The sequence below is a fragment of the Belonocnema kinseyi genome, chromosome 2 (assembly GCF_010883055.1).
Source record: "Belonocnema kinseyi isolate 2016_QV_RU_SX_M_011 chromosome 2, B_treatae_v1, whole genome shotgun sequence".
In the NCBI taxonomy this organism is placed as follows: Eukaryota; Metazoa; Arthropoda; class Insecta; order Hymenoptera; family Cynipidae; genus Belonocnema; species Belonocnema kinseyi.
The window spans coordinates 13,120,925-13,148,490 of record NC_046658.1 but is presented as its reverse complement, the minus strand read 5'-3'; the positions used below and the strand labels follow the sequence as shown (position 1 = coordinate 13,148,490).

At 31.0% G+C, this 27,566-nt stretch overlaps 1 protein-coding gene across 2 annotated transcripts in view; it reads right to left on the bottom strand.

Moving 5' to 3' along the window:
* The window catches only part of LOC117167731 (eukaryotic translation initiation factor 2 subunit 2-like), a 100,843-nt gene that overhangs the window by 14,175 nt on the left and 59,102 nt on the right, over window positions 1-27,566 (bottom strand). Inside the window, exon 4 of one of the 2 annotated variants that reach the window (XM_033352881.1) lies at window positions 19,741-19,802. The exons of the other annotated variant lie outside the window; for it this stretch is intronic. Coding sequence (XP_033208772.1) covers window positions 19,756-19,802 — 47 coding nt within the window. The 3' untranslated portion in view covers window positions 19,741-19,755. Of the gene's footprint in view, window positions 1-19,740; window positions 19,803-27,566 lie in introns of those variants that run through there. 2 annotated transcript variants of the gene reach the window in all.

The following is a 27,566-nucleotide window of genomic DNA, read 5'->3' as shown; positions in this document are numbered from 1 at the left end:
TCTATTAGTTTAAAACAGATGTAGTTTCATTGTATCGTTTGAAAACATGCGCATTTACGAAAAATTTTGTTATTAAGATTTTATTACAGCTTCTGTCGTTTTTTCATAAACTGAATTTGCTCATTTCAAATGTTATGTTTGCGATTTAAACGTTACCCATTAGGCCTACGCAGCAGCCTTACCATTTATAACTTCTAAGCAATATCCCTAACCTCAGTGACCTAGACTTTGTCAATTGAATTTTATGCCGCATCGTGTTCTACATCGCAGTTGTGATGCCCTTTTGCTTCATCTCCTAATAATTCACTAAAAGAGTCTCTAAAAGCGTCGAAAGTGGAGAGCCTAGTTACCAAAGTTACCAACCTTCAGAAGCGTTGTGTGAGACGTGAGTTCAGATGGTCTCATTATATGTTTCTGTTATAACTACACACCCAATAAAAATTATTGGTCGTCTGTTAATTGTAGCTTTTAATTGTTTGCAGCGGTTTTATCCAACCTCAGATAAAATATATCTCTGGAATTTACTTTGAACATACTGTAAGGCAATAAAAGTAATTTTATGTATTTTAAAAGATTCCATAATTTTCAACAATTTCTCTATTTTTATAATACATAAACCAATAGATATAGCAGTTTGCTCATTTCAAGTAAATATAGCGTTATTGAATTACAACTAAGTTCATGTATTTTGTTGAGAATTTGGTTTTTTTTCGGTATAAAATTATTCTAATTGGCTGAAATTTTAACTACTTGGTGAAAAGTAGAACTGGTTTCTCGAAAATTTATTTTATTTGGTTAGAGATTCATCATGTTACTTGAAAATTCATCTTCATGTTTGAAAACTGAACTATTTTATTAAAAATTATTTTTTTTTATGTTTCAAATTAATGGTTTTATTTATTGTAGGATTTGCTATGAATGTATTATTTATGAGGCACTAAAACAATTTAATGTATTTTAACAAGATTCCTCAATTTCCCACAATTTCTTCATTTTTCCATCCTCAATTTCCCACAATTTCTTCATTTTTCCATACATCGATCAGTAGATATAGTTTTCTTCTGATTTCAAGGAAATATATAGTTATTGGTCTAAAATTAAATTCCTCTTATTGCCTAGGTTACTTTGGGCATTAAGCCGTGAGTGCATCCAGGCGGCTAAGTGTTACCTTTGATCCAGAGAATTAGAAGAAAAAAAGGTCGACGCAGGTATATTCGGTTGTTGCCGGCATTAGGTCTATTGCGCGGGCATTAAGCCTAATGCCGGTTTCGGCTAAATGCCTACGACATATATCGCCGGTTCTTAGGAGAATAAACCCATAAATTATATTGCTATGAAAAAAGCACTTCTTATCATTACGCAATGAAAAAACTCATCTCTATAAAATGTGATGAACAAACATATGTGTCAGTATAAGCACTGTAAAAAATACATATTGATAAACGCTGTTAAAAAAACAGGTCTTGTATAAATACTGTGAAAAAAACCGCATAATTGAATGTCCGTAATAAAAAACATACTTTAGTTAACACTGCGAAAAAAAACCTTTTTAAGAAATGCCGTGAGAAAAAACTTGACTCATGAAAACGCCATCAAAAAAAAATTTTTTTTGTGAAAACGCCGTGAAAAAAAACCTTATTCGTGAAAAAACCGTCATAAGTAACTTATTAAGAAGGCATCGTCAAAAAATACTTATGAAAACGCTCGGGAAACAAATCTTTTCACATCGTTTCTTCAAGTAAATAATGACTTTTTCCTATTGTTATAATTATAATGGTTTATTATTTTATTAATAATAAAATTTGTTACTATATTTTAAAAATTAAATGCTTGTATTTTTTAGATAAACCCTTTGTTGCACGTATTTTTCTGTTCAGTGAATTTACTTGAAAATTCTTACTCCGGGGGTTTTCGGAGTCGCTGATTACGAATATGAAGTCAGAATTTCGGAAATTTAAATTCGAGATAACGGATGCAAGATGGCGATTTCAACATTTAGAAAAAAAGAGATAAATGAGTTTGAAAATCTCTACTTGGGGGTTTTTGGGATCGCTGATTACGAATATGAAGCCAGAAATTTTCCATTCAAGCTGGTGGATTCAAGATGGCGATTTCAAAATGTTTAAAAAAAAAAAGAGTTATATGAGCTTGAAAATATCTACTTGGGGATTTTTGGGGTCGCTGATTACGAATCTGAAGTCAGAATTGGGAAATTTTCTATTCAAGAGGGCGGATTCAAGATGACGATTTCAACATTTTGAATAGAGATATACGAGCTTAAAACTGTTTACTCAAGGTTTTTTGGGATCGCTGATTACGAATTTGAAGTCAGAATTTGGAACAATTCAAATTCAAGATAGCAGATTCAAGATGGTGGTTTCAAAATTTTGAAAAAATATATATATATGAGCTTCAAAATCTATACTCAGGGTTTTTGGGGTCGCTGATTACGATCGCTGATCGACGATTAGATTCTCGTAATTCTTGAATATAGATCTCATACGGCCAATACTGACACATAATTGTGGTTAAAATGTTGACAACATTTTTAAATTTAATCTTACTTAGCGTAATACATAAATTCCATAAATGCTTACATTATTGAAATCAAAGCATTTAAAATCTCATCTACAATTCTCAAGATTTAAGTATCAATGTAAACTAAATTTGATTGACTAATTTTATTAATTATTTTTTAAAATAATAAACTGCTCATAAAAAATATTTTTCATTTCACCACTAGAAGATGGTTTAAAAAAGAAAAATAACTTTTTTTGTGGCTGCACCTACAATTGCATACCTGTAACTAACAAGCGAGATTTTTAAATTTTGAAACCGGCATATTGAATCCACCATCTTGAATTTGAATATTTATAATTTCTGAATTCAGATTCACAATCAGCGAACTTGAAAAGCCCGTTATACCAATTTTGAAAAGAATCGAAAGTTTAATAGGCATACTCGCCCACCATATTGGATCCGCCATTTTGTTTTCGGAATTCTTGACATCGGATTCGTAATCAGCGACCTCAAAAACCCGTAAGTAATCGAATTTGGCCCATTTTATGAAAATTTTCTAATTTTGTCCACCTTTTTCCGATTTTGACCACTGTGTGGCAGCGTAAAACACACGATTTTTATTTGATATTTATTTATAGTTTTTTGCATAGTCCACCAATAATAATTTTTTTACAGCAAAATCATTATTATCGTTTTTTTTCTTGGAATAAAACCGTTTAATTAAAAGTTTTAACGAATACGGTATTTTTTCACAGCTTTTTCAAATTTTACTGAGATGGGTTCTTCTTTAAAACAATGGTTTTTTTCATAGCGACCTAACTTTAGAACTGAGTCGCCAATAGAACTCTTTTTGAGGGTTCCTTTTTAGTTCGTTGATATTCGATAGATGGCTGTTCATATTCTAAACCGCGCATGTGGCGAACTGCACAAGCCTATTTGAAATAAATAAATACTATGAAAAATTACACATAAAAATAGTAACAAATCTTGCTTATTCATTTTAAAACAAAATTAAATTGCATGATAGAAATACTCAAATTCCTAAAAAATGTAATATTTCATATGTATATTATAACTTTTTAAATATTACGGCACTTTTTTGATACATGCGAAGTTAAAAGCGGCAGATTTTCAACACATCCTGTCAAACTGTTATATTTAATATGTACTGTCTTCATTTCAAGAATAGCTAATTTCGATAATTTTAGTTTCTTCATTAAAATTTTTCCAGTGCAATATCATTAAAACCGAATTGCAAAATAAAATGTGAATCATTAACTTGTAAAATGTTTGAAGTGATTCAATGCAAAAGTGATCAAAAAGGGCTCTATTAGAACTGTTTCAATCCATACTTTTGGTTCATTTAGAAACCATTTAACCATTTACCCTTTTTGGTCTTCTTTTCAGCAAGAAAGGTTCCTTTTCGCGGCAGCTCCTTTTGAACTGAAAATTGGTTCTAATAGAAACCCCAGTTTTTTGTGAAATTGTTAAATGAAGACATGTCATTTTTAATTTTCCATTCTTTTTTTATGCCGTCAAAATTTGAATTTTCAATTTTTCGACAAAATTAAAAAATTTGTTATGATAATCTTGTAGGGCATTGAAAAAGCAATATTTTTATTATCTTGACTATTTTCATATTTTGCGTTATTTGGCTTAAAACGTTAGTTTTCGTGTTTTTGGAATTTTGTAAATGCTATGACCCTGTTAATTTTTGGTTTAATTAAAAAAGTAATTAGGATAAATTGTTCGAATTTTTGATTACTATGAAATCCGTACTGAGAATTTTTAAATTAAAAAAAATTCATCTTAAAAATATTCAAAGCGCGTTCACTTTTTGAATTTTTATCCAAAATTGCTGGATAACGAAGTTGACCTTTAGCTGAGGACAATAAAAGAGTGTACCAAAGGTCAATCTAATCGATCTTTTTTAAGTTATTGTACTCACAGACAGACAAATTGACAGGTATATTAGTAAAAAACCTTTTTTTTCGTATTCAGAGGATCTCAAAAGATGGACATTTGACCAAAACTGGGGGGAGGGGGTGTCAAATTTTGCGCTAATCTAATACTTTTTCTGATGAGAATGTAAAATAAATTAATTTGTCAGGAATGATTTTTTGATAGTTCTGTTTTTGTTTTTAATCGTAAAAAATAGGTTGAAAAACATAACAAAATGAAAGTTTATCAAACCTGACACGCGAGACGAAAAAAAAATTAAAACACTAAAGTTGTACTGAGAATGTGCCCACGCAGCGGGTGGATTCAAATGCATAATTTTTGTCTACTCATCTTTTTTTCGTATTTTGCACAGTTTAATCGAAAAATGTAATTTTTGATTTACCATTATTTTTTTATGTCGATTTTTCAAGAAAAGTCAAAAAGATATGATAATCTGGTAGGGGAAAAGTCATTAGGATAAATTGTTCTTCTTTTTAAATACTATGAAGATCCGTACATAGAATTTTTTAATTAAAAAAAATTGTCTCAAAAATATTCAAAATTCACTCACTTTTTGAATTTGTATCCAAAATGGCTAGCTAAGGAACTTGGCCTTTAGTTTAGGACACTAAACGGGTGTAACAAAGGCCAATCTAATAGATTAATTTTTTGAAAAGTTATCCTGATCACAGACAGACAGGCATACATACATACAGACAAATTTGTAAAAAAACTTCTTTAGGAATTAGGGGGTCTCAAAACGTGGACATTTGACCAAAACTGGGGGTCATTTGAGATATTTTGTAAGTATTTGTGAATTTTTGTGCAGTTTGTACTGATTCAAATTAATCCAAAACAATCTGAAGCAATTTGTCGATCCTCTTAAACCCTTTTTAATCTGTCTTTCAACCTCAAATTAAATTTGAATCTCAATACATGTCTCAAGACGCGAAATGCAATCCGAATGAACCCGAGGCTCACTTATCAATCCTTCTTCATTCATGTATTAGCACCAAATTCAACACGAACGCATCCGCTATCCATTTTTCAATCCGTGCCTCCAATTCTCGCAAATGAATGGGACTTTTTTAATTATATCCGATGAATCTGACATCAGTCTGAATGGATAAGTGTGAATCCAAAAGCAAACCGAATGACTCACAATCCAATCGGAAACAAACTTTCACTCTATCCGAGTGAATTGGAAACCAATCCAAACTTAATTTTCATTTCTTTCAAATCCGGGTGTATATATAAACTTGAATCTTTGCACAACTTTTAATCATTTTCACACCGTCTGCCTAACACAATTAGGACACTTCTCGAAAAAATCAAATCTGTCCCAGTTTTTTCGGAAAAAGAATAAGTCGAAACCTGGGATGGAACTGGGTTTTTTTGGGAAGTGTGCTATGTGGGTAATCCAAGGAATCCGAGGCTCATCCAAAAAATATTTTCAACCCTTCCCAATTCTAAAACAAATATTAACTTCAAACCGAATTAATCCAAGTTCGCCATTCAATTATTTCCAATCCGAAAGAATCTATCCATTTTTAGAAAATCTCTAAAATTTTACGTTTTTCGTGTATATTTCAGTGTTATTCGGAATTCTGAATGTGTTAAGTTTCTTCGATATTAATACGAATTTTTATTTTGTATTAATTTAAAAAAAAAAATTTCCTACGGTTTTCGAGATAATTCACAATTTTATTTTTTCCCTTTGAAAATCTTTTTATTGGGTTAATTTGTAGTGGCTGAGAACCGCCCTTTGTATAAAATCCTGAATATTTTTTCAGTTTTCGCGTATCTCGCCGTTTTCAAGATAACTCCAAATTTTTATTTCTAAACTCTTTCTGTCATACTAATTCGGGGTGCCCGATGACCATCCCGGAATGGAATATCGTGAAAATGCTGTCCCTCTCGCGTATCTCTACTTTACTCTGTTAGTTGTGTATGGTCAAGGATCTTTATCAAACAGTGAACTTTTTTTCAGTTCTCGTGCATCTTTCAATGACTTCAAGATAAATCAAAATTATATTATTTATTCAATTTTAAATAATTCTATTAGGTTATTTTGACTTTGTCCAAAACAGTCCTGCTCTGCAAGCTCCTTAATATTTGTTTGTTGTTCATGTATCTCTGATCGTTCGCGATATAATCCAAAAAATGTTATCATTATTTTGAATACAATTGTTTTATTTATTAGTTCAGTTACAGTTGTTTGAGAATACCCTCCTGTAAAATCCTTAGAATGTAATTAGTTTTCACGATTCTATAAACGTTTTCGAAATAAATCATATTTCAGGTTCTTTAATTTGATAAAATCTATTTATTGCTTTAGATCAGAGTGACCGAGAATCAGCCCCCTTTTGAATATGTTGTCGGTTTTACGCTTCTCCCTCACAGTCCTTAAGCTAACAAAAAATCTACATTTTTTAGGGTATTTAAAAAATCCTTTAATTGAGCTACTTCGTGTTGGTCGAAAATAAACCCACTCTGCAAAAACTTTTAAATCTACTTAGTATTAGCATTTCTTCGGCCGTTTACAGTTTCCGCTTATTTCTTACCGTTTTTAAGACAACTCAAAATTTTAATTTTTTTTTGTATTTAAAAAATATTTTTATTAGGTTAGTTCATTTAGTTCGAAAACAAAACCCTTCTTTAAAAACCTTCAAATTTTGGTATACAGCAATTCCCTTCATCAAAAACCTTAAATGAAGTAATTTAAAATTTTTGATTTTTTTCGAAATGTTGTCAGTTTTTGCGTATCTCTCACCCTTTTCATGATAACTCAACATTTTTTATATAAAACAAATTTTTTTATTGGGTTAGTTTATGTAGGTCGTATTTCAAAAATATTTTTATTGGGTTATTTCGAATTAATTGAAGATAACACCTATCTTCAAACCCCTTAAAATCTACTTAGTTTTCATGCTTCCATGACCGCTTTCTAAAAAAAAATTAAATTTTGATTTTTTAAATGTTTAAAATATTTTTCTTTTAGTTTGGGGTGTCTGAGGACCATCCCTAATCTTCATTTTTTGTTTGTATTCAAACAATCTTTTTATTTGGTCAGTTAACTTTGTTCAAGGACAAATGCCGTCTTCAAAAACTTTAAAATTTATTTAGTTTTCGCGTTTCTCTGGCCGAGTTCCAGATAATTACAAATTTTTATTTTCTTTGAAGTTTAAAATTCTTTTACTGATTTAGGTCGGGGTGCCACAGACCATTCCCCTTTAATAAACCCTAACAATATTGTAAGTTTTTTGCGTATCTCTCACCGATTTCAAGATAACTGAAAATCATTATTTTGTTTTGAAAACACTTTCTTCCCTTTTACCTATGTTCAGAGTAACTAACAATAAATTTAAAATTAACTAATTCATTATAGTAATTAAGCTAGAAATGTTTATTTTTTTTTGAAATTGGAAACTTAGGGAAATTAAGACCAATAGGTTAAGGGATTTCGCATAAAGTTGACCAAAATGCATGTACTTTCAAATTCGAGCGCTTGAGCGCACTAGTTCTGAAAAGCTCTTGCGAGAGATTTAAATCCAGCGCCAAGTATATGTCTGACTAATAAGGAATCGGGTCTTCTTTTTGGAATTCATTCTTTCAATATTTTCATAATATTTCTTCCTACATACCGATTTTCCTATTAGTTCGTCGTACAGAGAGTACGCGTGAAACTCAAACTGCGCGGTCATATTAACAAAATGGTGGAATCAAGCGGTTCCGTGACTTGAACGTAACGGGGTCCTTAAGTGGCAAGACCATGTATTTATTAGATCACGGTTTAACGCGCCACGTGCCTTCCCTGACAGCAACTCCACCAATAAGGAATATCTGATTCAATCCTTGATGTTCAATCCACTTATTGAATACACTTTTCCACTTTGAGAAAAAATCTTTATAGAATAGGAAAATATACTTTTTATTTTTGAATAATGAACTAGAGTGGAGCCCGTGGAGCAGCCAAATGGGAAATACGAAGAGGTTACGGTGGAATTCCATAGAAAAAAATTCGATATGTATGATCTTTTTAGAATAGAATAGATTTATTATATAACCTTATACGCAGTGTAGAAATTTTTTTAACAAGAAAACTTGTTTAAATAAAATGAACATGGAAGAAAATGAAAATTGATTTATCAATAAAAAAATAAAACTCAAAGCAATAGGTACACATTTATTACGCGGGTGTTCAGTCCGAAATTTAACACGGAACAAAATCTGGACAGAGGGTGGTACCAGATACTGTGCAGCCAATGTTGTCCACGTGGACTGGGCCTCTATCGGTTCGAGGGTGGAGCTACGGTGGTTCAATTCTTCGGGGTAACGCGTGGTTCGGCTAGCGAACGCGCGACGTGCGAGTTATCGGGACAACATTGATTCTTCACATACGGGAGCGAAGTGGTCTAACTCACAGAGTGCGTGCTGTTCTATGCTGGTATGCCAGAAGTTCGGATGAAACGTGACAAGATGCATTCTACTAGCTAGACCTAAACTTCCAAACTGCTGGCATATCAGCATCGAACCGTACGCGCTCTCTGTGTAGGACTGCTCTGCTCCCACATGCGGAGAATCAATGTTTTCTCGACATTCGTACGTCGTGCGTTTCTGGTGGAATCGGGCGGGACCCCGAAGAATTAAACTGTCGTAGTTCTGTTTTCGCACCCATAAAGGTCCATCCCACGCGGGCGGTATTAGGTCTACATTGTCAGGTACTCCTTCTAGCCGTATTTTTTTCCGTGAAGCCGTATGTACCTAATACTGCGGCGCTGTCAACATGTGAATCTAACCTTCGCTTTAAGTTTTTGATTGGACAGGCGCCAGACGCTTTTAAATGATTGGTGAATTATTTTGATTTAATTTATTGGTAAACTATGGCAAATATGTTAAACTATGGCAAATATATAAAGTTTCAATCCGCAGTAATAGGTACAATATTTTCTTTTTCCAATTTTTAAATTTTTTTTTGCATTTTTAACACGTTATGTTAGTTTCTCGTACTTGCAAATCCTATATAGGAGTTCTATGTGGCGCTTCTGCTTTTATTGCAGTCGTTAATAGCTATTTAGGCCGGAGAAATCCGTATGTTGGCGGAATCCTTATTACATTCTCATTCATTAGATGGTAATTTAATCATCCAAATTTTCGATCTCTGTTTTTTAACGGATGGTTATGTTTCGGCACTCACAGAGCCTGAAAATCATAGAATGTTGTCGTTGTATGTCTGTCGGTATGTATGTTTACCTGAATGTTGTAGCCACGCTAACTTTTAAAGTATTTTTCCAATCGAGGCAGCCTTTGATACACTTCTTAAGGTTCCCAAAATGAAGGTTGAGTTCGTTAAGCATATATTTCCAACCAAAATTAAAAAATGTAGAGCATTTTCAAGAATTGAAATTTTGAGAATTGTTGTCCACGTTTCTTATAGATGAGTAGAAGACTTGCAAATTATCCAAATCAAATTTTCAGTTTTGATAAAAATTAGAAAACTTCTTTACTTTCGAAAAATTTGAAATTGTTCAGGAAAATAGAAAAAAAATAGTTTTCTGACAGATTAGGAAATTTTATTTAAATTACTTACTAGATATCGAATATATACTTAAAACTATCTTTATTCAATTTTTGTATCAAACGTTTTAGACATTTTTGTCCAATCTTCTGGTACACGGCAAAAAGGCTTGCGCAAGTTTCGTAATGCAAATGTCATCGTCAAAGTCGTAGGAACTTTGAGAACCTTCTTTAAAAACAACTGGGAAAAATTTTGAGATCCAACTTATGCCTGTAATTCCTCAGAAGTTTAAATCACAGTTTTCGATTGAAGTTATAATATTTATGATATTTGGAAAAATGTAGCTAAAGTGTATGCATTAAACGTACGAAAACGAGCACAAGAGCCTACCCAAACACTTTAGGAGTGCTCAAACTTGGCGCGAAGCAGCATATATTTCGTGGTGGATTGTGGTGCATGATATTTTGTAAATTGTGTTTTGTTCAAGTGACCGTGTATGTACTGGATTGTGTTTTTTTAACTAATAGTGTATTTATAACAATTGACAGTGTATGAAGTGAGCAAAGTTTTAATATACATTGACATTGCACCGCAGTACATAAAATTGGTTACTTGTTAAGTTCATTTCTTAATCTTCTTTATAAAATAAATATACTTTTACATGTTTTGTTCGATATTTTATTTAAATAAACAGTATTTTATATAACTTAAATATTTCTTTTTAATTATTATTTTTGGAAATTTTTAAAGAAAAATTTACAATGTTAAATATAAACTTGAAAAACAATTTTAATTATTATGGCTTATTTTTTAATCTTCTTTCTTTCTGAATATACAAAATTATCGTAATTCTAATTTGAGCTATTATATCTATATTCAATCATTTAAAAAAATTATCTTTGCAATATTTTTTCAAGATAACCTTACAAAGTTAAATTAATTTCGATAGCTTAAAAAATAATTCATATTTAAACAAGATAACATCAAAACTTTACATTATTTTCGGAATTTAATTTTCATAATGGGCTAACTTTTTTAAATTTAACAAATCACAATGTGCTTTTATTGGACCAAACCCACGCCCCTTTCTTTTCCAACTTCCTATTCTCCGCATCAGGTCGGTTCTTTTAAACAGCGCCGTGTTATGAACATTTATAATTGAAAGTTTATTTTTTATTTTTGTAATCTGAAAAAATAAAATAAATTATTATTCATTTTGTTACAAAAAATTACAATTACAGATTTCTTTATCATTTCTTCATCTTACTTTCAAAGTGTATGTAACTTTCAATGAAGTAAAAATAAATTATTCTGCGGCTTATGTTTGTTTGAAATATTTATATTAGTAGTAGTTTTTTTTAATTATTAAAAAATGCAGAATTATTAACATTCAGAAATTAATGTCATTTAATTCTATTTACATTTTCTATTTTTATTTTATTTTTATTTGGATTAAAAAAATTCTTCATTATTACCATCTGTAATATACTTAAACATGGAACAAATTTAAAGTCCTAATTCAAACTGTTGTGAAAAAATTAATCATCTAACAATACATTGATTTTTTCATAAATGATAAGATAAAAAGCATTAAACAATTATTTTCATTCAAACATAGAAATAATTTGTACTCTACATTTTCTTTTAATATCACATTCATTTTTGCAAATTTGTTTTATTGGTAACTTTTGATACTAATTTCAGAAAAAAAAATCAAACGTATTTCCATATTATTTTAAAAATCGAATGCAAATACACATTTCAGTACATCAGAATCATTTGAAAAATTATCTAATTGAAATAATATAATTGCAAATATGAATTAACTTTTAATATTCAAATTATATTCAATATTGCATTAAAGGACCTTTAAGTCAATAATTAAATTATGTTACTTCCATTTCAGGAACTAAGTTTCAATCTTCATTTACTTTAATAATCCGAAATCTTTAACTTTATATTTTTTTTAATTAGAACTTTTTTTAATAAAAATTCTATTTAATCTGAAACTTTTGAACTAATTCCAGAAAATGTCACTTTTAGTAAAATCAGTTGATAATGAATTAATCAGTTCACAAAATAAAAAACATGAAACAATTATTTTCATCGAAAAATTCAAATAATGTTTACATTATATATATTACTTAAATTTGAGGCAATAAATTTTAATCTTTATTCAATTTAATGTTCTAAAAAAAATATTAAGCTTATATCAATTAGTCATTTTACAAAATAAGAAACATTAAACTATAAACTCTTACTAATACCTTTAAATAGTTTTTAGTTAATACATTTTCTTAAATTTAAACTTTCATTTCTTAAATTTTTCTTTATTAATAAACTCGTAAACTAATTCTAGAAAATGTGAGTTTTGGTAAAATCAGTTGATAATTAACCATTTCACAAAAAATAAAGCATCACACTATTATTTTCATAAGAACATTCAAATAATGTTTACATTATATTCTTATTCAAATTTGAAACTGCATTTCTTCTCTACATTTAATTTATCAATAAGCTATTGCAAAATAAGAAACATTAAACTATAATTCTCACTAATACCTTTAAATAATTTTTAATTAATATAATTTCTTAAACTTAAACTTTCATTTCTTAAATTTTTCTTTATTAATAAACTTTGTAAAATCACTTGGTAATTAATTAACCATTTCACAAGAAATAAAGCATCACACTATTATTTTCATAAGAACATTCAAATAATGTTTACATTATATTCTCATTCAAATTTGAAACTGTATTTCTTCTCTACATTTAATTTATTAATAAGCTTTCTAATTAAGTTACAAAAATTAAAATACGTGTACATATAATTTAGAAAATTGAATTTAAATACTCATTTCACAATATCGGAAGCACCATAAAAAATTATATAATTGTAATACAAGTATTTAAAAGAAAAAAAGAAACTTTTATTACGAAGGTAATAGCTAATATTCAATCACATAATCTGAGAGGAAATAACATCCCGGTAAGAAGACTTGCGTTAAAAAGTATTAAAAAATTGCATTCATCCAGTGGGAACGTGAGAAATATTGAATACTTCTGGATCCCGTTTTTGTCCTCCTGTTTTGAATTTCACAGCAGTTGAAGTTATCTCTTAAATTGAATCCCTTTCTGTACTTAGCGCCGACAATATTTTTCTGAATACCACAAAGAAACCAAAAAATAGAGAAATTTTAATCCCTTTTATTTTCGCAAATTTTCATAATTTTATTTATTGTTTTTCGAAAAATGAGATAAAAAGCTTTTTAAAACAAAGGATTTGTCATTTTACGATATCAGGATTAGTTTCCATACAGAAGTTTCTGGTGAAAAATAATTTTTTGAAATTTTTTACCATGACTTTATATTTTTGTAATTGATCATATTTGAACAAAGCGAACATTTCGCGATAAAGAGATATATTCTTGTAAAGAATCCTTTCAGATTTTGCAAATGTCATGATTTTGAAGTGCGTTTTAATGCTTCAGACGAAAATTGTGTTTTTAATTTATTGGAGGTTACGTCTGACAGCTCCGATCGGCTTTAAAAGGGATTGGAATCTTATTATTTTCGCTGCCCAATGAGGATTAAAAAGCGAAGGACAGAAACAGCATTATTAGGGATTCAAAAATTTTAACACCTTTTAATGCAAAGCTTCTTACCTGGATTTTTATATTACTAAATATTAAACAATTTAAATCCAATCTTTATGTACTTTGATATTTTATTTTTTATTATTAAATTTTAATTTATATTATAATATTATTAAACTTAATGACTTCACAATATATCTTTTAATTTAATAATCTTTTATAGTATTTAACAAAATTAAATTTTAAGGTAAAATTTTAAAAAACTATTCCTGTCACATTGAATAAACCAATTTAAAATGTATTGAAATCATATTTAATTTTACATTTGTAAATAATTTTAAAACGTGAAATATCAATATATTATTATTGTAAAAATTATAAGCATGTAGAACATAATATTATCAAGCTTTATAACTTGCAAATATATAAATCATGAAAATATTATTATTATAACTAAAACGTGAAAAAAAAATTTTTGTTAATGACTCAATTATGTAAAATTCATATTTAATATATCTCCAATATTAAATAGTTAATAAATTTTGATTACATAACGTTAAAATAAAAATACGGTATTATTTAATTTTAATATATAAATAACAAGTTTTTTTAACATTAAATCATTAACATAATGAAAAAATTAATATAATAAATTTATTTAATTGTAATTTAGCTTATAATAACTTTATGTTTTAATTATAATTTATATAATAATATTGTTTAACTTAATGATTTCGCAATATTTCTATTAATTTAATAATCGTTTATATTATTTCAAACAATGAAATTTCAAGATAAACTTTAAATAATTATTACTGCAACATTGAATAAACCAATTAAAAATGTATTAAAATTATATTTTATTTTGTACATAATGTTGAAGTATTAAATATAATATTATTACAAAAAATGAATAGCATGAATAACATGATATTATTAAGCTTTATAATTTGCAAATATAAAAATAAATAAAATATTATTATAACTAAAATGTTCAAAAAAAATTGTTTAATGGCTTACTTAAGTAAAATTTAAAATTAATATAGTTATATTGAAACATTACTGTTCTTGTAGCGAGGTTTTGTACGGTCTTCAAAACCATAAGTAGGAAAATATATTGATTCACATGGAGCATTCTGTTTAGTGATCCTGAGTTTTAAACCCAATCTCTAATGAGATATTAGGAATCACGATTTTTCATCATTATGCCCGTGACGCAATCGGTGATTCTACTCAGCAGAATCACCTTTTCCCTACTTGAATCTGCTTTAAATGAACGTACACAAAATCTCCTAATGAGATACAATTTTCTTTGTTTAATTTTAAATATCAAATTGGTATTCTGCCCTTAACAAAAAGAGACTTCAAACGAAACTATTAACCAAAAGGCATTCTCCTTTGGCGCACTGGATTTTAATCGTTTATACCTATAACAAAATTTACAGTGCTTGAGAATTTATCAAAAGAAAAGAAAACTATTTTCTTAATGAGTCTTGCTCATATTAAGAAAAGACAGAAATACCAAGCAAAAGAAACATTTCATTCACAGGCGTTTAAATCTAACATGAATAAATTTAAAGGGCAGTATCTCTTACTATGAATTTTCGCCACTTTATTTAGAATCGAGCAACAGATACTGAGAAGTAAACACGACGTGACGCGCTGGATCTTACAGCTGGCGAACGCGTAGTACGAGAAATCAATAATTAAATATATGTCCCTTTGTCCGGCTGGACAAGGTACATTCTTTGGTGCAATTCGGTTATATCGCGACTGAGTAACTATGTAATATCCTCTTTCTCGAGAGTGAGATTCTATTAGACTAAACGTCTTTTAATCTAATTTAGAATTAAAGAATTTAAGCTAGGTAACGCGCATATATTATTTGCAAACCTAACCGGGTTGCAATAAGGGAGAACCGCGATCCTTCCCTTAGAGCTTGGTGCTCTGCCGTCGCATCGGTAGAAAGACACATTATTTTATATTATTCAAAAAATTAGATTTTAACATAAACTTTAAATTATTATTCCTGTAATAATGAATAAACCACATTCTGGTGTATAATATCTTCAGTAATTTAATGTAACGATTGAAGAATTATGAGAAACAAATTTAAATATTATACATGATGATAATCCATTAAAAATAACAGCTGTTATTGAAAGTGAAAATAAAAAGACGCAAACCGGAAATAATTATCGGCGATCGATAAAAGAAGAAATTGAATTTTGTATTTCGATGTGTCAATAATAAAAATATTTTTAAGAATGTACTATATTCTTTAAAGTTAATTATACATTTAAAGAAATTCTTTTTAAAATATTTTCGAGAAATTAAACAAAAATTTTAAAGAATCAAATTTCTTTAGAATAACGTGGAATTAAAAGAAAATTTTTATTTTAATTACAACCATTTAAGAGAGTTTTTAACCCTTAAAACGCCATCCTATCTAATAGTTTCATAAAGCGCTATGTGGGGTCGTGGGCGACCCCAGGCGGAAAATTTCATACTGCAAAGAGAGTATACGTTATATCAATTCAACAAAATTACTGGATACTCTTCAACTATCCTTTCAATGTGAGGGTAAGGTTATATTGGTGAAAAAAATATTGGTGCGCGTTAGAAAAAAGAAATACTTACAAAAACATGAAAAATGACTTTTTTCACCAAAAAATCATGAATCAGTCAATTTTAAATATTTTTACCTGAAAATGCAACCTGTAACTCTCAAAATATAGCTCTTCAAGATAAAAAAAAATAGTGCAGCTCCGAAAAAGGTATTTATTTGTAAATCTAAATTGGGCTATTTCATGAAAAGTGGAAGGTCTGATTTTTAATGATTATTTCTTTCTTTTCTTATGTGATTTATTTATTTTTGAAGACTAATCGTTGCAAAATGATTAGAAATGAAAAAATAATGAATAATGAAAGCGCTATTCTCTACCGACCTAATATCGTCACATGAATACCCGATGCTTTGGACATACCGGGCGGTTGCACGAATAACAAGCCTCTTGGGCCTTGTTATCTTCTTTTCTACTGCACATGCAGCAACTCTTTGGTTTCTCAAGATTGATTAAGAACGAGCACTTGCACAAATATCTGGACACTTTTTTTCAGTGCTCACATTCCTTTTCACTAGGATACACAATATTTTTCGACAATAAAAATGAAAAATTTGTTCTGAAAAAATCACCAACGACATGTGAGGTCGTGGACGACCCCCAGCCAGGCGACGACTGCTTCCAACTAAAGCCGCTGATCAAATAATCTACACAGCCACTTGCCAACGATATAGACTGGAAGAAGAAATGTTTAACGAACACTGAAGGCTCCACAGAATTCAAATTCACAAAGGGGGCTTTTATATAATCGCGCGAAAAAATTGGGCTCGCCCACGACCCCTAGGGTGCTTTAAGGGTTAAAGAGATTACAAAAATAATGAATGCATATTTTAAAATTATTAATTTTTTAACAACATCAAAGTAAAATCTTTTAAATTGTTAATTTAAAAGTTTTTATTCTTTTTTAAAGATAACAGCGGTAATAAGATTAAATTCATGTTTTCAATTTCTTCAACGACATTAAAATAAATATCGGAAAAAAAGTCGAAGTTGTTAGAAATGTAGTTCATAAAGGTATGCTTTTGCAATATTTAACTTTTTGTCTTGAGTTTAATTAAAAAATCATTGTCATTTCATTACTTCCGTCGATATAAAACAAATATTATACCTCAATTTTATTATGCTTTTATTTGTCTACAGAAGAATTGCATCTATCAGATCTATCAGTAGAAAGTCCAAAACACATAAATTTATTGGAATACGAAGATGAAATGTCTAAAGATGGATTAATAGAGGGTTTCTGAAAGCCAAAAACAAAACGGAAGTCAAAGGATGAGTCAAATTCTTCAAGCCCAATGTGGGTTTATAAATTAAAGTACTTTCCATATGATAAGATTACGAAATATTAAACATAAATAAACATTTATTTTTGCTTCAAATGTATGTTGCAGGAAAATGCAAAAAACACGTTACTTGATCGTACTACCAAGACATGTGTGCTGTCGGTAAGTTTGCACTCCTCTTGGCGGGAATTTTAAATTAGAATAAAAATGCGATTTGCGTTCTGAATTTTGTAATTGTTTTTTGACATGTCTTACTTGGCTTCGAAATAGGAAAACTGTGGAAACTGGTAAAAGGATGCCGCCGTAAACTCGCTGATAATAATTGATAATAATTTTTCAATAAAAAAATATAATATTAATGTATTTACATACCTTTTTGTGTTGTAACGGGCAAAACACATATGGAAATTACGCATTACGTATAATCGTATAAATAAGGTAATGATTGTACAACCTATTCTCGCTTTATAGAACACTAATATCAATCGCATACATTATATTTATTATTATTATTTAAATAATTTATATTAATTAATCAATTATTATTCTACACAGCAGACAACGATTTTAGTAATAATAACAATAGTAGTAATAATAATTCAATACATTTTTTACATTGAATATCTCCGAGGGCACTATCTCGATATCTAAGAATAATAAATCTTGCGAATCAGGACGTAGAAAATAGTTTGCAACATTTTTCCTGAAAAAATGGTTATTAAATTCGATTCCAGCTTTTTAGAGTTACTTAAATAATAATAGTAATAATAATTCAATTAAATTTTTACATTAAATCTCTCCGAGGGCACTATCTCGATATCTAAGATAGTGTTGAAGTTTTTCAATGTACAAGTCAAGCATAGTAAGTGCGCAGTTGCACGTTGTGGTTCTCATAATATGAGAAACCTATGGTTTTTATAACACTATGGCTGCGCGGGGGAAACTGGTTACGAAAGTGTTTGTGATTACTGCAAAAACTAAGTATATCTAAATAGCAGTAAATTTATACTTCGGAAACATAGAATAAAGTTTTTCATTAAAAATAATACTTCATTTTGTATTTTATTAGCTATTTCCTGGGGTATCTCATATTATGAGAGTAGTTTGCCGAGTTTGGAAAAAGCACTTTTTTACATTTTTTGTATTTTCAACATAAAAAAATGCTAATAAAATTTTTTATTTAAGCTCCTTATGGCAAACTAAATTTCCTTTAAAATGACCTATACTACTTTAAATTCAGTCCATAGAATTCCGACAATCACGCCAAACAGAGTTGGTATCTCATATTTGGGTACTATTCTCTAATAATTAATAGCAATTAATGATGAATATGAATTAATCAATCAATATGGATTAATAATAATTCAATTGATTTTTTACATTGAATGTCTCCGAGTTGACTATCTCTATATTTAAGGATAATGAATCTTTGCGAATCAGGACATAGAAAATAGTTCGCAAATTTTTACTGAAAAAAATTGTTACTAAATTCGACGTCTGCTGTGTAGAATAGTTAATGTATTAAATTAAATTAATTATATTAATTAAATAATAATAGTAATAATAATTCAATTAATTTTTCACATTGAATCTCTCCGAGTTCACTATCTCGATATCCAAGAATAATGAATCTTTGTGAAGTAGAACTTAGAAAATAGTATGCAAATTTTTCCTGAATAAAAAATTGTTACTAAATTCGATGTCTGCTGTGTAGAATAGTTAATTTATTAACTGAATTATATTAATGAAACTAAGTAAATTAATGAAATTAATTAAATAATAATAGTACTAGTAATTCAATTAATTTTTTACACTGAATCTCTCCGAGGGCACTATCTCGATATCTAAGTATAATGAATCTTTGCGATTCAAGACGTAGACAAAGTTTGCAAATTTTTCCTGAAAAAATTTTTATTTAATTTGATGTCGGCTGAGTAGAATAATTAATTAATTAAATTAATTATATTAATCAAATTCATTTAATTAATTATATTAGTTAAATAATGTTAATAATAATTCAATTAATTTTTTACATTGAATCTCTCTGAGGGTACTACCTCAATATTTAAGAATAATAAATATTTGGGAATGAGGACGTTGAAAATAGTTTTCAAATTTTTACTGATTGATTAAACAAATTGAATTAATTAAATTAACTAAATTTATTAAATAATAATAGTAATAATAATTCGATTAATTTTTTACATTAAATCTCTCCGATGGCACATCTCGATATCTTTGCGAATGAGGGTGTAGTAAATAGTTTGTAAAAATTAACCGTCGGTCACGTAGTTATTTTCTTCTTTGTTGTCAATTTTTCCTGCAAAAATTTGTTACTAATTTAGACGTCTGCTGTATATAATAATTTCTATTATATATCTCAAAATTGAAAGGTCGATGGTTTTCAAATGTCTGCAAACTCTGAAGATGTTGTAATTTTGAATAAGAAATATATGCGATTGATATTAGTGTTCCGAAGCTAAGTAAGACATGTCAGTAAACAATTACAAAATTGAGAACACAAATCGCATTTTTATTCTAATTTAAAATTCACGCCAAGAGGAGTGCAAATTTGCCGACAGTATACATGCTTGGTAGTACGATCAAGTAACGCTGTGCGATATCCTACAACCGTGGAAGCCCTTTCGGTGAAGGAAAAATATTCAGAGTGCATTTTTAAAACCTCAAAATCGAATTATCATTGACTGATGGTAAGTTTTGAGTCTCATCGATTTCGCCATTTTTGTGTGCTCCGTTCCAAAAGCCTGAAGATTTTTTTTATATTAATGGAAGTAATTAAAGAAAAGAAAATGCTCATGATGGAATAAAAATTTTACAGGTGATAATAGAGTAAAGGAACATATAATTCATTTAATTTTAACATAAAATATTATTATGTAATTGTAAACGTAAAAATACATATATAATATAATACATAATAAAGATTGCGATACAGAAATTCATAGTTTTGCTAATTTTTAAAGAATATGCTGAATCTTTTCTTTATAAACTAAGATTACGTTTTCAATTACATTTTGTAAATGCTTTGAAATTTATTTCGAAAATTAAGAGTTTAAACTTTTTTAGACAAATGAAATAAATTTCTTTAAGGAATCACCAACAACGTATTTTAAATGACTTTTTTTTAACTTCGCACATTTACAATAATAATTGAAGGGTCACGTTTCATACGGGCGTAAATGCCAAAACTCGAATTTTACAGGAGAAATAACAAACTATCTAGCTTTCACGCAAATAATTTTAAACAAAAAGTTACATGAAAAGTTTCGTAATTTTTTTATTTTTCCATTTAAACAAAAGGAAGAAAGTACTTTTGAGATGTTGGATAGCTCTATTAAATCGAAGAAGAGTACTTTAAAAAGATAATCATGTGTGAGAAAGCCCTGGTAAAAGATCAACAAGCACGAAAAATATTTTATAAACAATAAAAAATAAGTTGTTAAGGTATTTAGTTATTAACATTGATATTACCGACAATCAGTGCATAAATTGCAAAGATAGGCGGAGGTCGAACCAAGAAATATTTTTAATTTTTGCATCAACTTTTAATCATATTAATGAAAAAAAGTTTACTATAAAAACGAATATATAAAATATTATAAAGTGCTAGAAAAAATTCAAATATTATTTAGTGAAATCCTTTAGTCAGTTTCAAGATATTACTGTTGAAAAAGCCCTTCATATCTCATCAATTTATCTGCAACCGTTTTCAAGTTATCGAGTTCACAAAAAAGTGTGACACACACACACACACACATCTGGACCATTGCTCAGAACATTGTATTATACATTTTTAAATTCCGAAACCTTTGATTAAAAGACTGACATTTTCTAGAAAATGTTACGATTACAAAGCTTCCTGTAAAAGGAAGCAAATAATATTTAATTTCGTCACAAGATCCATAAGTATAGCGAGCTAAGAATTGAATTAAAGACAAGATCGAGGAATGTGAAACATGCATCTATTCACTCTATTGTGATTTCGGATACAGGGAACGTGCACACAAGATGCACTGAACATCTTGAACATCAAGGAGTCAATTGAGTACAGGCAGCAGCTCAGAAGGCGGTTTTATTAAAAACCTGTCGCATTGTAAGAGACTTCCTTGACCATCAGGAAGCAAGCGATTTAGAAACCATGGAGTGGCAGATAGTAGCTCTAAGAAAGCATCTAGGGGCGAATATTGTTATCATCATCAACGCTCGCGGCCGCTGTGTAAGGATAAGAGCGGTAAAAGACGAATTCAAACTACACCATGTTCCTAATTTGGTACCTACTACAACACCATCGCAAAAGATTTGAAACGTCTTCAAAACACCCTTATTTACCTCGATAACATCTCATTATCAAACAATACTAATAATTATTATAATTAATTAAGAAATAATTTTTTTAAAAGTGGCAGGGCTTGAGCCTTCCTCTCATAACTTTGACGGCTATGTTGGCGGTAGCATTGCTACTGACAGGGTTTCCCATGCCAAATAGGCTGATAACGAAGAGAAGAGGAACTAAGCAGAACACCAATACCCAAATGATAATGGAGAGCATATTAAAGATATTGAAACGCATATCGCTTCCCGAGGATCGTCGTGGCACCCCTGGAGCCACAGCTGGGGACCACAGCATGCGGGACGCTGGCGATGGTAAGCTGCGAGATGGTCAGGCAGTTCTCACTAATGAAACAGCTGGCCAACAAGAACATCTGCGACAAAGGGTAAGCAGTGGAACATCAACTGTGCCTGCTGAGGATGCTTTGGCTAGCGTTAGCTATTTGAAGCTAACCACCGCGACAGAAATAACGTGGGAGCGTATCAATAGGGATACCACAATAAAAGAGAAATTGGTGCGTCTCTATTACGAAAGTGCGAAATTTGAAACGAAAATGGAAAAAGGATACAATTTAAGAACGAAATTTGCTGCAAAGTATCCTAATATACAGAAAATCGTACTAAGAGAACTTATCGCTAAGGTGAAGCACATCAGGACAAATCTACACGTGACAAAAGACCGAGCAATAGAGATTAAACAACAAGTTGATTTGGCGTGGAAAAACGACGGCAATGAACATCAGTTAGAGGAAGCCACGTCAAACGGTCAAACAGGAGCAACTGATGTTCTTCCTCAACCTATTGATGATCGAATACCACCATATCCTCCAGAGATGGATGACTTTATACAACCAGAAGCAGAAGCAGAGATTCAGCAACCAAAAAAGCGACGAAAATGAACATACCATATGAACAGAGATGTTATGCGCCTCCATTTTTTGACAGAGAACACAGGCTGCTTTCGGCTGTTGAAATAACTGACATCAAAATGGAAGTGGAAAAGCAGCTTCCTATTGATGAACTCGCCTTGGAAGATGTGGACAATGAAGACTTGATTGAAGCTGAAGGCATAGGTGCTAGGGATAATGAACATCATGTACCGGATCCATTAGAACCACATCCGGATATTAATAATGATGATGTGGATAGGGAAATGCCAGAAAAACTATAGCACCCTGAAAGAAATTTTGGTCATGCTTTATTAGAGTTCACATATGTAGAACCAAAATTAAGGCACTCTACCCAAAATGGACATCACAAATGATCTTCGTGCACTAACAGCACATCTCGACAGCAAGGTTTTCCTACGTATTTGAACTTAGTACAAACGGCGTTAAAGGTGCAAACTCTTATATACTGTGCAGCTGTGGCAACCGTTAGAACGTTCGGCGAGAAAACTAGACATGCAAATGCAGTTTTTGTCCCAGCAAGGGATCGAGATCCACCACGGAAGATCAGGTTGGATATGGATGTCGGCAAAGTAAGATGCAATGAACACTGCAATGAACAGGGGCAATTTGAACACTGCGTGGTTCAAACTGAAAAAAGCACGGGCAAGCAATAGCCCTGAAATGCAACTGACAAACATCACAGCTTTAGATGTTTCAGTGGTCTTGAAAAGGGCGAGTAATTGGAAAGCTTCAGGCCTGGACATGGTGCACAACTTCTGGTTGTTTATTGAACACCCAGATCTGATGCCAGGTTTTATGCTTCAGGGTACTACGTATATGTTACCAAAAAAAAAACCAGACGCTCAAAATTCATCTGACTTACGACCGAACGCCTCTCTTCCAACAATTTATAAATGTCTTACAGCTATCATTGCAGACAAGGTATATTCTCATTGCGACGAGAATGAAGGATGTTGTAAAAACTCGCGAGGCTGTCAAGATCTAGTCACTATAGACGTTGTTGCCATGACTCAAGCTCGTATGCATCAAAGGAACTTACACATGGCATACATTGACTATAAGCAAGCGTTTCCTTCCGTACCGCATGACTATTTGCTTGAAGTCTTAAAACTTTACAAAATATGTTCAGGCATTATTGACTTTCTAAGTCATGCGATGAGGTTCTGGGGTACTTGAATCAAGTATTTTGATCGTGGACAACCAAGGATATCTAGATCAATACGCTTTACGACGGGTATATTTCAAGGAGACTCCTTCAGCGAACTATCGTTCTGTTTAGCGTTAAATCCATTGAGCGAAACATTAAATAACATGTCTCATGGGTTCAGAATTCATGATAATGAGGATGGTCATCAGGTGACCCATCTTCTTTACATGGATGACCTAAAGCTGTACGCTAGTTCAGCCCAGAAACTGCAGCAAGTGATCGATGTCACAAAGCAGTTTTCCAATGATATCCACATGGAATTCGGACTAGATAAATGCAGAACAGTGCATTCAATCAGAGGGGAATTAGGAACCGCAGAGTTAGAGAACGAGTTCGAAAATGACATCGAGGTAATGGCTGAAGGCCATCGTATAAATATCTGGGCATTCTTGAATCTAAAGATATTCAGCATAAGATAGTTAACATACGCCTAACGACTGCCTTCACTACGAGACTGCGATTGATTATGAAGAGTTTTCTCAACTCGGCAAACAAAATCAGGGCAATCAACACATACCATCCATGTCTCCACATACTCCTTCAGGCTCATCCAGTGGTCCAATACCGACTTTGAAAAGTTAAACGGAATCCTCCACGTAGAAATGAGGATACTATTTTAACAGCAAACGAAATGTTGCACTTTACAGCACCATCTGTAAAGCGGATCTTGACTACACGCCCTTAAATTTGTCCTTAGATGTGGCCTTCAATATCAGGATAGCAACGATAGAGGAATTAGAAATACAATGCAGGCTCAAAGCTATCCACGGCGAACACCCCAAAACGTTAGATAAACATGAAGAGGATAGTGAGGCATCCAATATTTGACTAAGAAAGGGTGTTCTGTATCCAGAGATGGAAGGATTCGTCATTGCGATACTGGACAAGGTCAGCACCAGTAATTATCGCAACACGTTTTACATCCAAACGTGGTTGACCGGTGCCGATTATGTGGAGATACCAACGAATCCATCGATCACATTATTGATGGGCCTAAACCTAGGACTCTTAAGGGCATGTGACACTTCCTTGTGTGGTCAATCGGGTACAGTTCCCCCGGCTTTTTTCCATAAAAATGAAAATTTTTACAAACTGAATTTGGAGATGCTATAAAATATTATAACGGATGTCCCGGACTCTTTTTTGAGGGATAATAACAAAAAAGTTTATTGTGGTTCATAGAAATGGTATGCATATGCATTATTTTGAGGTTACGTCGTTTTTCATCTCTGTCTTTCCGATAATTTGGAAATTATTTATGAAATAAACTTTTTTGATTGCCTGCAAACAAGGTTAGTTCCGGGAGATTAGTTTTTATGTTTGTTTGTAAGTCCAAAGTTTTCGGCCAAAAATATTGTGTAGTTTGGAAGTAACGCTCGGGTGAATTGTAACACACATAACCTCGAAATATACACACACTTGTTAGCAATATCAAAATTTGTTGATTAAAAAAAAAAAACACAAAAAAAGTGTGCGGGGACGTCCGCTGGCATGTTTGCTATCATTTCCTTCATTTTGAAGGCAAAATATTTCTTATCCTAGTAAAAAAGCCGGGGAAATCTAACACTGAAAAAATCGATACTAATTCCTAAGCGCGATGCAAATTAATCACATTTTGCTAAATAAAAACTTTTTGGAATTAACCTACAAAAGAAGTTTGTGGGGACGTCCGTTAGCATTCTCGCTATCATTTCCAAAATTTTTAAGATAAAATATTTATTATTCTAGAAAAAAAGTCGGGGGAACCTAAAACTGGTAAAATAGACAATTTTTTAAATATCACATGCCCTTAAAAGAATGGATTCCTTTCTATAGATACATTCCAATTCCCGTTTTAGAAAGCTAAGATTACATCTTACATTCGGATGTTACTATCCAAATGGATCATTACATCCGAACCAATCGACCTGATATCGTGATGCGAGAAAAAAAAAGGTGGAAGTGTCTACATCATCGATATTGCTTGTCCAATTAAACGAAATTTTCAGTCAACCTATACAACCAAGATCCACAAGTATAGCGAGTTAAGACTTGATTATCAGGAAGCATGCGACTAAAAACCTGTGGAGTGATGGCAGATGGTAGTTCTAAGAAAGCATTCAACGCTCCCTTCCGCTCGTAATTGTATACCTACAATATCAGCGCAGGAGCTTTCAAGCATCGTATTGGACTGACTTATAACATCCTAATCTCATTAGCCATTTGACTTAGTCCGTGGCTATGATGTATAACAGGGCTCACCCCCAGTAAAAGTTTTGATTAAAATAATAAGTCAAATTAGACATACTACTCTTATCAGATCACTTGACAGTATTGAGAAAATACGTTCGTGACTGATGATATATACCGGAACAGCGTCGTGCAGACTATTAAAAGAAATTCAACTTCAACAAAAATTCCTTCTACAAGTTTGGCTTTAAACATCTTAAGACCGAAAGAAAAATGAGCTTCCGCATTTTATCAATAATAAAATTAGTTATTAATAATTAAATTATTTAATTAGAAATTTAAATGCTACAACACTATTAAAATCTTTAAAATGAAAACGAAAATTAAGATGTTTTATAGGAAAAAACTTCAGCTTTATAAATAAAGGTGAAGTTTTAATTTTTTTTTCAAAAATTGTCAAATCTGTATTTAATGCCGGTGTAGGTGCTGATGACGACCATAAATCCAGAGTCAATTCACCGAAACACTTAGTCCAGAATCACTAAATCCAGATTCGACTTATTTGAAAAACATGCATGCTTCCCAGAAAAGTAAAATAAATTGTTTTTGATAAACTTAAGACACCAGCATAGTTCCTGCAGGATCCTAAGGAATGCAACAAAAAATATTCCAAGCTATTTATAACAAAGAAAGAGTGCAATGTTTCCACACATTGACTTGATTGAAAATTAAGAAAGAAAATTAGTTTACTAAATGAAAATAGTGTACCATAGGGACCGAATCTTAAAAATAGGGGATACAGCGACCAGTAGGTAAGGCCTGCGCTTTTTAAGAAAAGCATTATGTAACGCTCGAGCAAGTAATTGTACACCCGAGAGCATAAATTTCTTTCCTTTTAGCAACTTCACACTTGACTGTACCGTCTTTCTCTCTCCAACCACCTTTATTATAACTTTAATTATAAAGCTGAAGTTTTTTCCTATAAAACATCTAAATTTTCCTTTTCATTTTAATGATTTTAATAGTGTTGTAGCATTTAAATTTCTAATCAAATAATTTAATTATTAATAATTAATTTTATTATTGATAAAATGCGGAAGCTCATTTTTCTTTCAGTCTTAAGATGTTTACAGCCAAACATGTAGAAAGAATTTTTGTTGAAGTTGAATTTCTTTTAATAGTCTGCCCGACGCTGTTCCGGTATCACACACACACACACACGCGCGCACAGAGTTATCCCAGAGTAGTCACTGTTCTAGGCACCTCACCGAGGTGTCATTTAGCTTTCGGCATAGTATTCACACCACCGCTTGGTGGTTAATTCCTTCGGGACCACACCTGGACAATTTTCCGCGAATGACTTTTCATTTTTATATCTAAATTCAGCAGAAACCCTTGGTACAGGGACCCTCTCCGCAACCCGAGGACGCGTTCGGTGGCTTTGCCA